Source organism: Cornus florida, unplaced genomic scaffold (genome assembly GCF_030987335.1).
Source record: "Cornus florida cultivar Cherokee Brave unplaced genomic scaffold, ASM3098733v1 CherokeeBrave_3.0.0_Hap2_Chr11, whole genome shotgun sequence".
NCBI classification, from domain to species: domain Eukaryota; kingdom Viridiplantae; phylum Streptophyta; class Magnoliopsida; order Cornales; family Cornaceae; genus Cornus; species Cornus florida.
Window position 1 is genome coordinate 43956709 of NW_026775581.1, and position 14125 is coordinate 43970833.

At 34.5% G+C, this 14125-nt stretch overlaps 1 protein-coding gene across 3 annotated transcripts; it reads left to right on the forward strand.

The window, feature by feature from the left end:
- The first annotated feature begins 278 nt into the window (after positions 1-278).
- On the forward strand, positions 279-10064 carry LOC132286351 (SNAP25 homologous protein SNAP33-like). 3 transcript variants are annotated; one of them, XM_059788674.1, is made up of 6 exons: positions 279-706; positions 1764-2349; positions 8669-8762; positions 9011-9141; positions 9534-9631; positions 9766-10064. In XM_059788674.1, exons 2-6 carry the CDS (start codon positions 1873-1875, stop codon positions 9863-9865), a joined length of 900 nt encoding a protein of 299 aa, XP_059644657.1. In that variant the 5' UTR covers positions 279-706; positions 1764-1872; the 3' UTR covers positions 9866-10064. The 3 variants fall into 3 exon arrangements, with proteins under 3 accessions (XP_059644657.1, XP_059644658.1, XP_059644659.1); XM_059788675.1 differs by lacking the exon at positions 279-706 and adding an exon at positions 838-1023; XM_059788676.1 differs by lacking the exon at positions 279-706 and having other exon boundaries at positions 1056-2349.
- Positions 10065-14125: the final 4061 nt, after the last annotated feature.

Below are 14125 nucleotides of genomic sequence, written 5' to 3' on the forward strand. Positions count from 1 at the left end.
TTGCACAAGTTTTATATATTAGGGATTTTTTTTTTTTTTCTTTTTAACTCTTTAACCTTCAAAAAATTCTTATAAAGTTAAAGTGAAGAATAATGGACTATTGAGGGAAAAAAAAGTAAAATAAAATGATAAATAGATATTTAAGTCCAATTATAATGAACCAACATTTTTTTTAGTACACTTATATTTTGTGGTATAATCATGATGATTGACATCAACTCAACAATAAGCATCCCTATTGAGGAAAAGGAAAAGGAAAAGGAAAAGGAAAAGGCGAGTGGTAATTTAGTAATTAAGGGCAACACTTAAAAAATGTACGGAGTACATTATTTATAGAATTAAAAATTTTTTAATTTTTTTTTTTCAAAAGCAGGACTTAGTTGTCTCATGAAAATTTTATGTCGGACTAAAGAGTAATTTTCTCTTATTTTAAATCGTTCACAATCATGACATGAGGAGGGCATCTTCTCACACACAAGTTCAAAATCTGCTTCCCAAAAAATTCGTAATCAAGAAACCCATTTAATTAAGTATCTGAAATTTCTTACCAGTTTCCTCCTACTTAACATTGTTCTAGACTTCTATTTGTACGTGTTCCCCTTCTTTTTCACATCCAATATACTCTCTTTCTCTCTCTAGATTCCATTTTGGAGGCACGCTTTATATCTAGTCCAAGATTATATCCACCCTTAGTGGAATCAAACAGGTATTTTCACTCATTTTTTCTTTTCAAATTTTTATTTAAATTTGAACTTAAAACTCTATAACCGTTAGATTTTAGTATATGGGTATGCATATACGGATAATGCCTGTGGTGGACACTTCAAATAACGACTATTAATCTTTTTTTACTCTTCTTGAAAGCATCGTCCGGTTAATTTGTCTTCATCTTTGTTTTGTATATATTTTTCATTTCATCAGATTACATGAATACAGGTTTTGTTCTTTTGTCTTGCTATATATAGACATCTACATTTGATCTTTAAGTGATCTTTTTCTTGGATTCTTAGTTCAGAATTTCAGGTACTTTTTGTTGATTTCTCCATGGGTTTGGGGTTTTTTTTTTTTTTTTTTAGGCGTGTTTTGTTGCTAAGGAAACTCAGGATAAGTATCAATTTTGTGTTTGCTATTTGTTTGATTAGAACAATTCATTCCAATTAAACCAAATAGATGTGTTAGTCACATACTCACAGTGGCTGGAAGTTTATGGTTTTCTTGGTCCCAAATCATGAAAAATTGGAAAAGTCCAAAAATCTCCACTTTTTCTGTTAATTTTTTTATTTTTTATTTTCTTTCTCTCTCTCTCTCTCTCTTGATAACAAATAGTGCATATGGCAATCTGAATTTGTATTTTTTTTCTTGTTGTTGGACATAAGTGATGGTATAGCTTAATTTGTATTTTGGCCATTTAATGTCTCTTGAGTTGATTTTTTTATTATTCTCAAATTATTATTCATTTTGACAATGGGAAAAAGTAAAGGAGCTGAATCTTAGATGCCCTTGTCAACTTCCATCTTCTTTCCCTTTATTGATTTAGGGTTTAGTCTTGGATCACCTTTTTTTCCTCCATGTTTGTGTTGTTTCATATTGGTTATATTTGATGTTTTAAAATATGGTGTCTCAACCTATCTTATAGTAATATTACACCTTTAACAGTGGAGTGGTTTCTTACTTTGGTCTTTTTGTTCTTTATTGTCATTTTCTATCCCTAACATAGTCTAACAGTTTGGTCTTTTTTTTCTTTTTCTTTTTTTTTTTTTCAGGCACATCGTGAAAACTCTTATCAAAATTTATTGCAGCTGTTTAATTTTAATTCCGGTTCTTCAACCCTTCAAGGGTGATAAAAAGTCCTTCATTTTTTCCCATTCAAAGATGCTTGGTCTTAAGAAATCTCCATTAAACAAGGATCCTAAACAGAACTCAGTTAACCCCGGTTTCCGCAATCCATTTGATTCTGACGATGAGTCAGATAACAACCAAACACTAAAACCCTCAAAGAAAACTTCTGAACCCAAGTTAGTTACCCCAAATTTGGGTACCAACCCTTTTGATGACAATGCGGAAAAAGGGACCTCCTCATCTTTGTACTCTCTCACTTCAGCAGCAAGAAGCACATATAGGAATGATTTCCGTGACTCAGGAGGAATAGAGAACCAGACTGTCCAAGAATTGGAGAATTATTCTGTATACAAGGCTGAGGAGACTACAAAGACAGTCAACAACTGTCTGAAGATAGCTGAGAACATAAGAGAGGATGCTACCAAGACTTTGGTTAACTTGCATCAGCAGGGTGAGCATATTACCAGGACTCACACAGTTGCTTCTGGCATTGAGCATGATCTTAGTAGGGTATGGCTTGTTTACTTTTCCAATATTATTATTCTATTGTCTAATATCTAAAAATTTATAGGTTTATCTACAAATGTTAGAAATATGCAAGTTTAGAAACATATAAAATGAACTTCCTAATATAATTAACCGGACATTTTTCTTACAATCTGCTTTTCACCAGTTAGTTTACAGTTTTGGGGATCTGCATGTTTTGGGATGCATTTGAAGTTCTAATTTAATATTTATTTGGTTAAAAAATTTCTGTATTGCCCATTTTCTTGGATGCTATGAACTTCAGTAAACCAGTGGATTATGACGTTTAGGACGTGCTTATAGAAATTTGATCAAAAATGCATCTCTGTTGGCAGTTGGATCTTTCCCTGATTCCTCCTAGTCACATTACTTGTATGAGAGGTTTTATACTTTAAGCCTTAAGGATTAGGAGAGAGAAATTTATGAGTGCATATACTTTGTGAATTGTGGTTATAGTGGGACTAGTACTGCCAGCACTAGTAGATATAAGTTTTTAATTAACTTCAATGTAACACCACTGTCATCACCCTTTGCTACTTAACCTCAAATATACTTTATGAAGTTTTCCAGTAAAAGAAAGAGGAAAGGGGGGGAAAAAAAAGACTAGCAGCGGAGCAAGCCAGCACTTGTAACACAATGAGTTGTTAAACAATGCTGCATGCATTGGGATTTATAAAAAGGTTTATAGGGCTTCATTCTGACCACATGCGCAGTTCCAAGGAAATAAAAAATCCAATACCATCACTATCCCCTTCCTGCCTTGAACATGAATCACAGGTGCCCAATCTGTGTGTGCATATATATTTCATCAAGAAATAATAATATGTAAGAAAGGGTCTGTAGGATACCCTGTAGCTGTAAAGGTTAGATATGCCATGATAAACAGATGAGGTTTCACCCATCAGTTGATGGAGTTGTTTTAATAAATTACTTGTCTAAAATTCTTAATTGATGGGGCTGGCTTTCATTATTTTACAAGAATTTATAAGAGTACATAAATTATCAGCATTGCTTACATGGAACTTTTTCCCATATTGTGGTACTTCTATACAAGCTTGTTTATCCTGTGTCTTCATTGTTGTGCCAGCTGTTGTACTCTTCAAACCACAAACATGAACACATGAATCAACCAAACCTGCCTAATTATATGATTTCTGCAGATGTATATGTTAGGCAGACATCAGAAATGCATAGAAGCTAGTAACATACATTCGTGATCATTTGTGTCTGAATCTTTAAGTTTGTTTTTTGCCATTTGAAGAAAAGATTTAATTGATCACACAATTTGGATGACTTAATTGCTCTAGTTGATTGTTTGAAACAAATTATTTTTTTTTGTAGATTTTTTTAAAAACAAATCCATAGTTTTTTAGTAGATCTTACTTATTTATTAGGACCCACCTTCCTTTTCATCTTCAAATTTCCTGCTTTTGTTCTGTACATTACTATTATTATTATTTAAATGAGTCCACATCTACTTCATAACTTCAAGGCACTTCCATTTAGTGATTTTGCGTGGCTTCTTGAAAGAGTTAATCTCCTACGCCAATTGCTGCATAAAATTATTGGCAATAGAAAATGTCATAACAGTTGGAAGATTCATTGTTATTGTTGTATGGTTAGCAATGGGATTGGAGTCCTTGCATCCATTAGATTTACAATTTATCAGTTAATTTATTGGACTTTGTCGATATACTTTATTTTACCAAAAGATGATGCAGTCTTGTTGAACCCTTTTTCGCATGTTTTATGACCAAAGGAGATCTTGTCTTTTTAAATGTTAGAAATAAAGGAATGGAAAAATATGATATTGTATTGTATTGAATGAAGATTACATAAAGGTCCTATATATAGAAGGTTTGGGGGTAGGTGAGTGATGAATAAGTAACCTATAGATACTAATATGGTAGGTATAATCATATATGGTAATTTGTAGTATGCAAGAACTTATGTGGTTGGTAAAGGGGTAAACTTGTAATCTAACATCCCCCTTCAAACTCAAGGTGAGTATGAACCTAACTTGAGATTGAAGGCAAGATCATGAAAGCAACCTGACGAAAATTTGGTGGAGATGGGTTTTCACCCATGATGCAGATGGAGGCACGGTTAACAGTTGACGTGGCACTACTGCTAGCATCGTTGCTGACTAATAGGGCAATTGTCATGGCAGGTGATGCAATAATATTGTTGACTGTGTCTGAGGATGAAAACGAAGCGGAATTCTGGCACTATTGCCGTGAAACTGCGATGATGTGTCTTGGAGGCTGATTAGGCGGCCAAATAAGGCTTTTGCTGATTATGAACTTGAGATTGAAGGTTAGGTGCAAAAATATAAGTTTGAAGGTTGATCGCCGTCAAGGATGGGGCTAATGGTGCCATCCCCGGCGGTGACTACGATAAATTGGTAGATTATTTACCAAGAGGTTCTGATACCATGTTAGAAATAAAAGAATGGAAAAATATGATATTGTATTGTATTGAATGAAGATTACATAAAGGTCTTGATTTGGGGGTAGATGAGTGATAAACAAGTAACTTATAAATAATAATATGGTAGGTGTAATCATATATGGTAATTTGTAGTATACAAGAAACTTATGTGGTAGGTAAAGGGGAAAACTTGTAAGGGATAATTCTACAAAAATGTTGTTTTGGTGATCAAATGCCAAAAAGGTGGAGTCAAAGTCAAGTTTTCCAAATTAATGGAGTTTTATGAAGTGCTGACATAGATATGGAAATTTACTGTAAATTTTCTTTTAATTCCTAAACTGCCTTGTTGCAAAATGACCTAACTACCCATTCAATTGATTGCCCTCTCTCTCTCTCTTTATCTCTCTTTATCACTTTAGGGTTTCTTATTTAGTTATTGTCGACGCCTCTTTGTCTCGCCATTGACACAGCCGAAGAAGAGAAAAATTTCCTACCAACGAATACTAACTCCTGCCATTGCTAGATAACACCGGCAAGTCACTCATTTTTCGATATTTTCTTAGTTTCACTTCTCGGCCATTACAGTATTGTAATGGGTGATTTGTCTTGGACTCTTGGTGCTTGCTTCAAATATCTTAGTTTCTTTCAACTTTGATTTATTGGTTGATTGCTTGTTTGAAACTGCCCTATTAATTTTCTTTCTTTCTTGGTATCAAAGCAAGCAAAGCATAACTAAACAAACTAAAAATTCAAACCACAATCTGCAATCATTTTGTGAATAACTAAAATTTAAAATTACTATCCCCAAGACCTATCCATCTCCTCTAGGTTATATTCGAAACATATATGCCACCCTCGTACCTGGTAAATGTGTAGAAATTTCACTACTGTCATAGCTATTACTCAGATTGGCTGAAGTCCCAGGAGGATTCTTTGGAGAAAAGTAAAAAAAATGTAACAGCAACTATATACTAAAAGGGGGTTAAAATATCAATGAGAAATTGACAGGAGTATTTAATTTTTTTTATAAGTGAAAAATTGACCAGAAGTCAATTTTTAAAGTTGGTAAGGGGTAGTAGTATAATTTCACAACAACAATAGGATGGGCAATTTGGGAATCAAAAGAAAATCTACAGTAAATTTTCGTGTCCAAGTCAGATGGTGTAGCTTAGGGCGTCAACCCAAACCCACGGTTTGTGATACCAAAAGATAATGGTATAGAGCTTTGGTGAATGTGGCCAAGTTTTACATTTAGAAATTGCCACTACTACCTTTCACAAAAAATATAGTTAGGGTAAGTAGGGATCGTCCCAAGGGATTGGTGGGTCGTACTAGGTTGAGGAATCAAGATTAGGGTTAGTAGCTCGAGTGATCAAAAGATTGGTTGGTGATTGAATTACATTAAGATGCAATTTAAACTAAGGTAGGAAATTAAATGTAAATGAGAGAAAATAAGAGAGAGATCTTGGGGTTTAGAGATCACCACTAAGCATAGCTTTTCTACACCTTTAATGAATGATTAACGAGGGAGAAAACACGTATTGCAACAAAGTGTGTGTGTGTGGTTGTTTCAGCAAGCATGGATGGCAAATTAAGCATACATTGTCTAAGCAACATGGTGGATAGCACAATATATCAAACTAAGCCATTAATCTTTTCTTTAAGCTCACAATCCAAACACATCATAAGGTTAGAGATATGTGCTACTTGCTTTCATAAGTATGGAACATCAAACAACAAGCATGGATTGTTCTCCCATTTAACATCTAAACTACAACTACACTACAATTAAGCTAATGACATGAAATTAAACTAAGGGAGAGGTACAATCCATCAAGAAATGAGTATGAACCATCAAATAAACCACAAGAACATTCCATTAAGCACTATGTCTTGACAATCTCTAGATTTATAGCATTAATACACATAGACATGCATCAATAACACAAGAAATAGAGACAAACATATAAACATCTATTCTAGCATACATAGACATATGGATAGAATGAAATGATCAATTAGAAGCATTAAACCATATAAATCATTGAATAAACAAGATCTATATATATATAAGTGTCAAAACATGTATCACAATATAAATCCCCTCAAAAATACATAAATCAAGATGTAGAAAGCATACTTAGGGCTAACTCTAGCCCCAAGAGGATGTCTAGTCACTCATGGATGGTGTCCTCCAACCCTCAAGGGCTAACTCCATGGTAGAGATTGCTCCTCTTCTTAGTTGATGGAAGAACTCCAAGCTTGTGTCTCTAGCCTCCTCCTTTCTTTTCTTCTTCACTCAGAATATCAATATTGTGCCTCTCAAGTATATCAAAAGTCTCCCTCAAAAAGTGGCTCATATTCCTTATATAGGTAGGTCAAATATCACCCCAAATGAGCTGGGCTCGTACACCAATATTCCTCCAATGATTGGATACAAGACAACTTTTAATGAGCTGGAATTTGGATTTTCTCGGGATTTGGGAAGTTCGATCGATCGAACTTGTGGTGAGATCGATCGAATTAAAGTTGGATCGATCCTCTATGACGACGCCTTTTGGATAAAAACAAATCTGAGATATTTTGAAGATATTTTTGGTAAAAGGACAAATGTAGTAGGTAGGGTGGTACAAGTGGATAAGATGGAATCTTTTTAATCAATCGGAAGAAAGTTGGATCGATCGAACTTTGTAGGATCTTGGATAAGGACAAGAGAGTTTGGATCCATCTTGGAATGCTGAGATCGATGAACTTTCAATCGATCGAATATGTTCTGAGATCGATCGAACTTGCTGAATTTCCACCACTTGCTTCCTTTTGCTCCCACTTTGCTCCTTTCTTTGATTGATCTCAAGATTGCTTCAATTATGCTCTTATTTAGCTGAGTTAGCTTATTTTGGAAATAATACAAAATCAAGCTAAAGCGGGAAAATAAGATATATAAAGGTTCTAGAATACCTAAGCTTAAAGGGTTTAATGCGCACTTTTCAGCGCTTATCTTCAGCATTTGATAAAACTCCATTAATTTGGAAATTTTGGATTTGACTCCACCTTTTTGGCATTTGACCACCAAACCACCATTTTTTTGGAATTATCCCAACTTGTAATCTAACAATAAAGAACCTGTTGCTAAGATCTCTATCTATTCCAACAATATATATTGTAATAATTAACACATTTGGCTCAATATTATTTCCACCGTCATCCGCTCAAATTTATCCCTTCTAAGCAACTTACTTCTATTCAAAAACTGGTTTAATTTTTTCAGTTCATCATATATGAGTAAATTCCAACATAATATATACGAGTGGGGACACATTTGGTAAACAAGTACTTGGATGAAATGACCTAGACTAAGAATTAAATCTGATTGGCATTTTTAACTTGTTAGCATTTTATTTTCGGCTTCCCTAAACTGATTGGCTATTAGTGTTATGTTCTGGACCTAGAAGATATTACTTCCACATTTAGGCTTCGTTTGTTTCGACGTAAAATATCTTCCTTGGAAAACATTTTTCTCTCTGTGGTAAAATATATATATATATCTTTTGGTGTTTGGCAAAGGTCTAGATCGAGGTTGAAGTCAAGTCATTGGGTTGGGCGTGTAAAATAACTTGCCGAAAATTGAAGGGTAAGTTATTTTTGCGATGTTTTAATAAAATATTTTAAGTAATAAATATTTTACTAAATTTTTTGACAACCAAACACCAAAAAATAAAAACATATTTTTAAAAATATATATTTTACATCCAAACAAATGGAGCCTTAAGTTACAATATTGGTCATCTTTTATCTTTGCAGCTGATTGTGTTGGATTACCTTCATTGATTTTTAATATCTGAAGGGAGACTTACATGCTTATGTTTGATTTTAGAGTGAGAAACTCTTGGGAAGTCTTGGGGGCATATTCTCCAGGACCTGGAAGCCAAAGAAGACTCGAGCAATAAGGGGGCCTGTTATCACAAGAGGTTGTATACCTTGCATACTCATCTCATTTGTTTACTTATATGCTCATCTCATTGTTCTTTTCTCTCTCTGCTAAGAAATCAAGTTGGATCATTTTGAATCCAGAGAGAGGGTGGACCTGCCTGTCTCTCTCTCTCTCTCTCTCTCTCTCTCTCTCTCTTCTTTCTTGTTTTCTTTTTCTCCTTCTAGATACAGTGACTAGGTTCACCAATCTCTCGTTCTTGTCTGATTTTCTTGTTAAATATTTCAGATGATCCAGTTCAAAGAAAGGGTAACCACTTGGAGCAGCGGGACAGATTGGGATTGGCTGCAGCTCCCAAGGGATTGTCAAACGCACAAACACCACCTCCCGAACCCACCAGTGCACTGCAAAGAGTTGAGGTTTGTGTTTATGATTACTATTATGGCAAAAAATAAGGTTGTTTTTCTTATAGTAACAACTTCTTCACTTTGAGATTCTTGGTAGATTTGCTTGTGATGCCTATCAGCCATTTGTGCACAGAACTGGTGCAGTCTTTGAATCCTGAGATCATTTCCTTCCCATCATGCAAAACAGATATTGCTCAGCATTTGAATGTGTGATCGCTTCGGTTTCTTATTCTTTTCGTCCCCATTTTTTATGACCATTATATCTCATGTTACAGATTCCTGCTACCTTGTCCTATGGAAATCAAAATTAAATTAGTTTGTATTCTTGATTTAATGATTTTCAATTAGGAAAAAGTTACTGAACTATCAAACCCACGGACTTCATTAATTTGCGATGATAACAGGTAGAAAAGGAAAAGCAAGACGATGCACTTTCAGATTTAAGTAATGTGCTGGGGGAGCTGAAGAATATGGCTATTGATATGGGAACTGAAATTGAAAGGTTAGTTGTTTTGATTCGTCACATGAACGTATACTCTCTCTCTGAAATGGTTTGTTGGACCAGCAATGTCTTAAAGACTAAATCGTGGTCATGGTACCATCAAAATTTATTTATAAATGTTGTGATTATTGCAGGCACAACAAAGCTCTGGGTCATCTTAATGATGATGTGGAGGAGCTAAATTTCCGCGTGAAAGGTGCCAACCAGCGGGGACGCCGTTTGCTTGGGAAGTAGAGCGCACTGCGACGCTGTCTAGTCTTGCCTTTTGACATTGGTTTGCTGCCTACCTTGCCTGCTCTCCATCATTTTGTTCTGCGTATTTTGGATTGACATAATTTGCTTTTCATGCAATCTTTTTTATGACATTGGTTTTGTTGTCCTCACCAATATACACTCAAAAAATTGAGACTGGATGTCTTAATAAGAATAACCGTTCTTGAAACACATAATTGTCCACTGTTTGCGGCAGATTGATAGCTCATACACTTGTTAAATATATGATGCCAACGATTAACACCAGGAGGGCTCTATGAACCGAGAAACGCGAACACCAATACACCCAAAAATTGCCTGACCACACTATAATATTGCCAGTCCTCTGCTTGATTCAGAACCTAAACCGACCTTAAACTCTTTTTAACTTCCCGGCTGAACTTTTCACACACGACGCTAGCTCATTGTTAAAATTGAGACTTTTTCCAAATTCTCTTACCATGGCAGCATTTTCTTGGCATATAAAACGTTGCCGATTTCAGCATTAAAAAGCTTTGTGAGTCTTTGGTAAAACCAGAATCAGCCACTAATGTCTTAGCCAACTTCAACATCTGCCAAAAAGGCGTGGCCAACGCTAGAAAAGGCTATTCTTTTGATATTTCGAAAGGTAAGCAAATTTTTGATCATTTAATGGTTAACAGCATTCATTCGGCTAATGAACTGGAAGGAAAGGATTCTTGCAAGTATCACAATTCTTGGCGCCCTTCCACTAACAATTGTGTCGTCTTTTGAGATGCCTTACTGAAAGCTATTAATGATGGCATTTTGAAATTCTCATAAAAGAAGCTGGAGGTCACAGGAATCCATAGTGACCCATTTCTACTGATGTATTCAGTTTTGCTCCGATCATCCCGAAGAAGATTAACCTGGAGGAGCAAGAATCTGAAGGGAAAGACCAACCGATGCTCTTTGAAGATAGTCTAGTCTCATATTTGGGTTATAAAGGGAAGTATTTCCCATTATTAGGTTACCTTTGGTTACTCCCATTTTAAATGATATTCAAATTTGTTTTATCCAACGCACTTAATTATTTTTAGGGGCTTAAATGATTATATTCTCCAATTCTTGAGAGCAGAAAACAAAGTAAGATGAAGACACAAAGAAAGTGAGATAATATAGAGTATGTAACCTATATGGAAAGTCTCATATAAGTAGGATTTCAGTTTGGGCAGATAATATATACGTAAATTATATGGAAAGTCTTATATAAGTAGGACAAATAGCCAATTTTGGTAAGGTTTGGGCAGAGCCCAAGTAATAACTGGGCCACTTATATATTTATTCAATGATTGCGACTCCGTTAATAGCAAAGTACAATTGATTTTTATTAGGGCCATCTAACAGTAGAGCCCAATTAATAGCTGGGCCGCAATTGTATATTCTAATTTATGTGCCCAATTAGTAGTTGGTGTGTCCTTCTAGTTGTTTGTTATCCGTTGTTCAGTGCATAAAGATTTTGCTTAGGAAAAACAAAGTCCCTAACATAGTGTTGCTGTTTGGATAAAATAAACTACATACAAGTCCTATAATAGGATCCACTTAATTCTGTCAATAAAGTTAGATAACTAGTGCAATGTAAGACACGATTTTGACGGGAGTTGTGGAATTCTAATAATGCAGCCAAGTTGAACCCACGAGTATTTGACATTTAGTGAACCTACCAATCAGATATTTATGCAAAAGTTTTTCTAAGCAACCTCAGAATATGATCACAATCAGTCCACCTTTGTGTTTTAAGCAACTGCAGAATATGATCATGGTTAGTCTACCATTGTGAAAGACGTAGTGTCTTTATACATCCAATTTTGTGTCGTATTTATATTAAACATAAAGATATACTTTTAGAATTGAGAGAATTTTAAAAGGGATAGATGTGAGTGGAAAACATTAGCCCATCACTATCGTGTAATATATGTGCCCCCACAATCCTATCTCACATTCTACATCCACAAATATGCGTTGATAATTTCAAGTTGCACAAAATCTACTAGACTATTGAATAGATAAAAACACGTAAATTTATAGAGCAACTTTTAATGATCAACACAAATTATATAGTTATCACAACAATCTAGCTAAAGAATATGGCTGTTGATCGCAATGAAAATAGGGGTCGCTACCAATCTATAGCTGTTAAATTTCTACTTTTAACATATCTCATTACTCCACTCTCTCCTCAACTACATACTACAAAGTATCAGCAGAAATAACTTGGAAATATAACTAGGACAAGACTTAAAAATTATAATAGGTCACCACTTGTATATAGATTTCAATTCTCCTTGATAAAAGCATATTTCAAATGCAAGGTCTGTATCCCATACATTCCATGTTTAAAGTTTTTTTCTTTGTGAAATAAGTATTTGTGGGGTCCCTCTCAAGTACTTCTCCAATGCCTTCTAAAAACCCCAGGTACACCATACTCCCGGTATCTCCCCGCCATCCATCAGGTGGACCCCACCACTACATTCGACCACTACAAGAGACCAAGAGGTATTCCAATCTACGCTTTGCCATGATAAACCTTCTGTAAGAGCTGATTAAGGTAATTATTGCAACAAATATCTAAAATTTAACGAGTAAAACACAGCAATTTCTGCAATGTATATATATATTTGGACAATCTGCAATGTACTTCAGAATGTGAACTTTGAGTGGGGAAACATCATATTACAAGAAGAAGAAGAATAAAACCCCATGTTTTAAGGATCTCCATTTCTTGGTAGCAACGAATAATTGTTTTTTTCCTAAAAACAAAACAGAATAATCAAAAAATGATTCTATTTATAGATTAAAAATAAATAAATCTACAGACAGCAGCAGGGCCACATTTTGGGGCAACATGAAAATACCTAGAATGAGTAATCACTTGCTTCAAATGTCACATATTACAAGGCTAACAAGCAAGCAGATAAAAAGTATTTAACTATGTTAGAACATGAAACACAGTCTGTCTGATTGCAACACAAGCAATTCCCCATCAGGATTTTTCTGTTTAATTGTTTGTACACAATTGACCTTGGGTTCTATATATACATCATTTTTTTTTTCTCTTTACAACTGTAATATAAACTCTAATGTAGCAAATAAGATTTACACATACATATACGCATATAATATAGCTAAGAGAGGCCATTACCCATGTCCCACCTAAGAAGGGTGCTGGGAGGAGGGGGAAGACCAAAGAGAGACCCAAACTTTTTTTTTTGATAAATATTGAAGAAAGTGGCTGAATAAGTGAGAATATGGTGATACTCATCAACCCAAATGTTTATCATTAAACCATGTAATGACCCCTATACATATAGCTATAAACACTTGCATTCATAATCTCTCACTACTCTGGAACTAAGGCACACTAAACATCTAACGACAGGAAGAAAAAAACACATCAATTCTGAAACTTATGCAACTTGTAAATGTAATTCAGAAATTGACACCTCTCTAAACACAAATGGTCACAGTAAGTATAAGGCCAACATGCGCTAACACACCCAGGTTTCCTGAACCTAAGCACAAGGCATAGTACTATGTATGGGCCTAAACGAATTAAGGTGCACGTATGGCAAAATGTATGTCAAATGAATTTCGAAATGCAAAACAAACCAGTCAAAATCAAAATAAGGGAATTTCCGACATCAATTTAAAGAATCAACTAAATCAATGTAATTTTATATTCTTTCCACTATCATATTCAATCAATTAAATTACTATACAATTAGAATTGACTCACAATATGCAACAGAAAACCAGTCCAATACAATTGATAATGTACAATAATACAGAATAACAATCATTAGATTTTAAGCATACACTGTGGTAAATATTTAGGATCAAACTAGACATATTCAGTGCAAGTAATCACTCGATGTAAATGAATTTCAAATACCGAATATGTAATATGATTAAACAATATGATCTATCTAATCACACAGTAATGTGACAACATGCCTTAAAAAGGAAAGAAAAAAGAAATTAAATGATTAAAAAATAAAGCCTTATAAAAAGTGTGTTGAGTACCAACTAGGGCAAAAAAAAAAATTGAAGATTTTCTTTCTAATAATGATGAGTAATCAAAGTCCACTAAAAGCGCCAAATGAAGATTTGCAAAAGGATTGTCAAACGATTCATACATCAATATTTAAAGCCAACTAACATTGTAACATGAATTAAAGCTTAGAGGGATACAAATAGCCTAGACTCCGATTGTTATCATAGCAT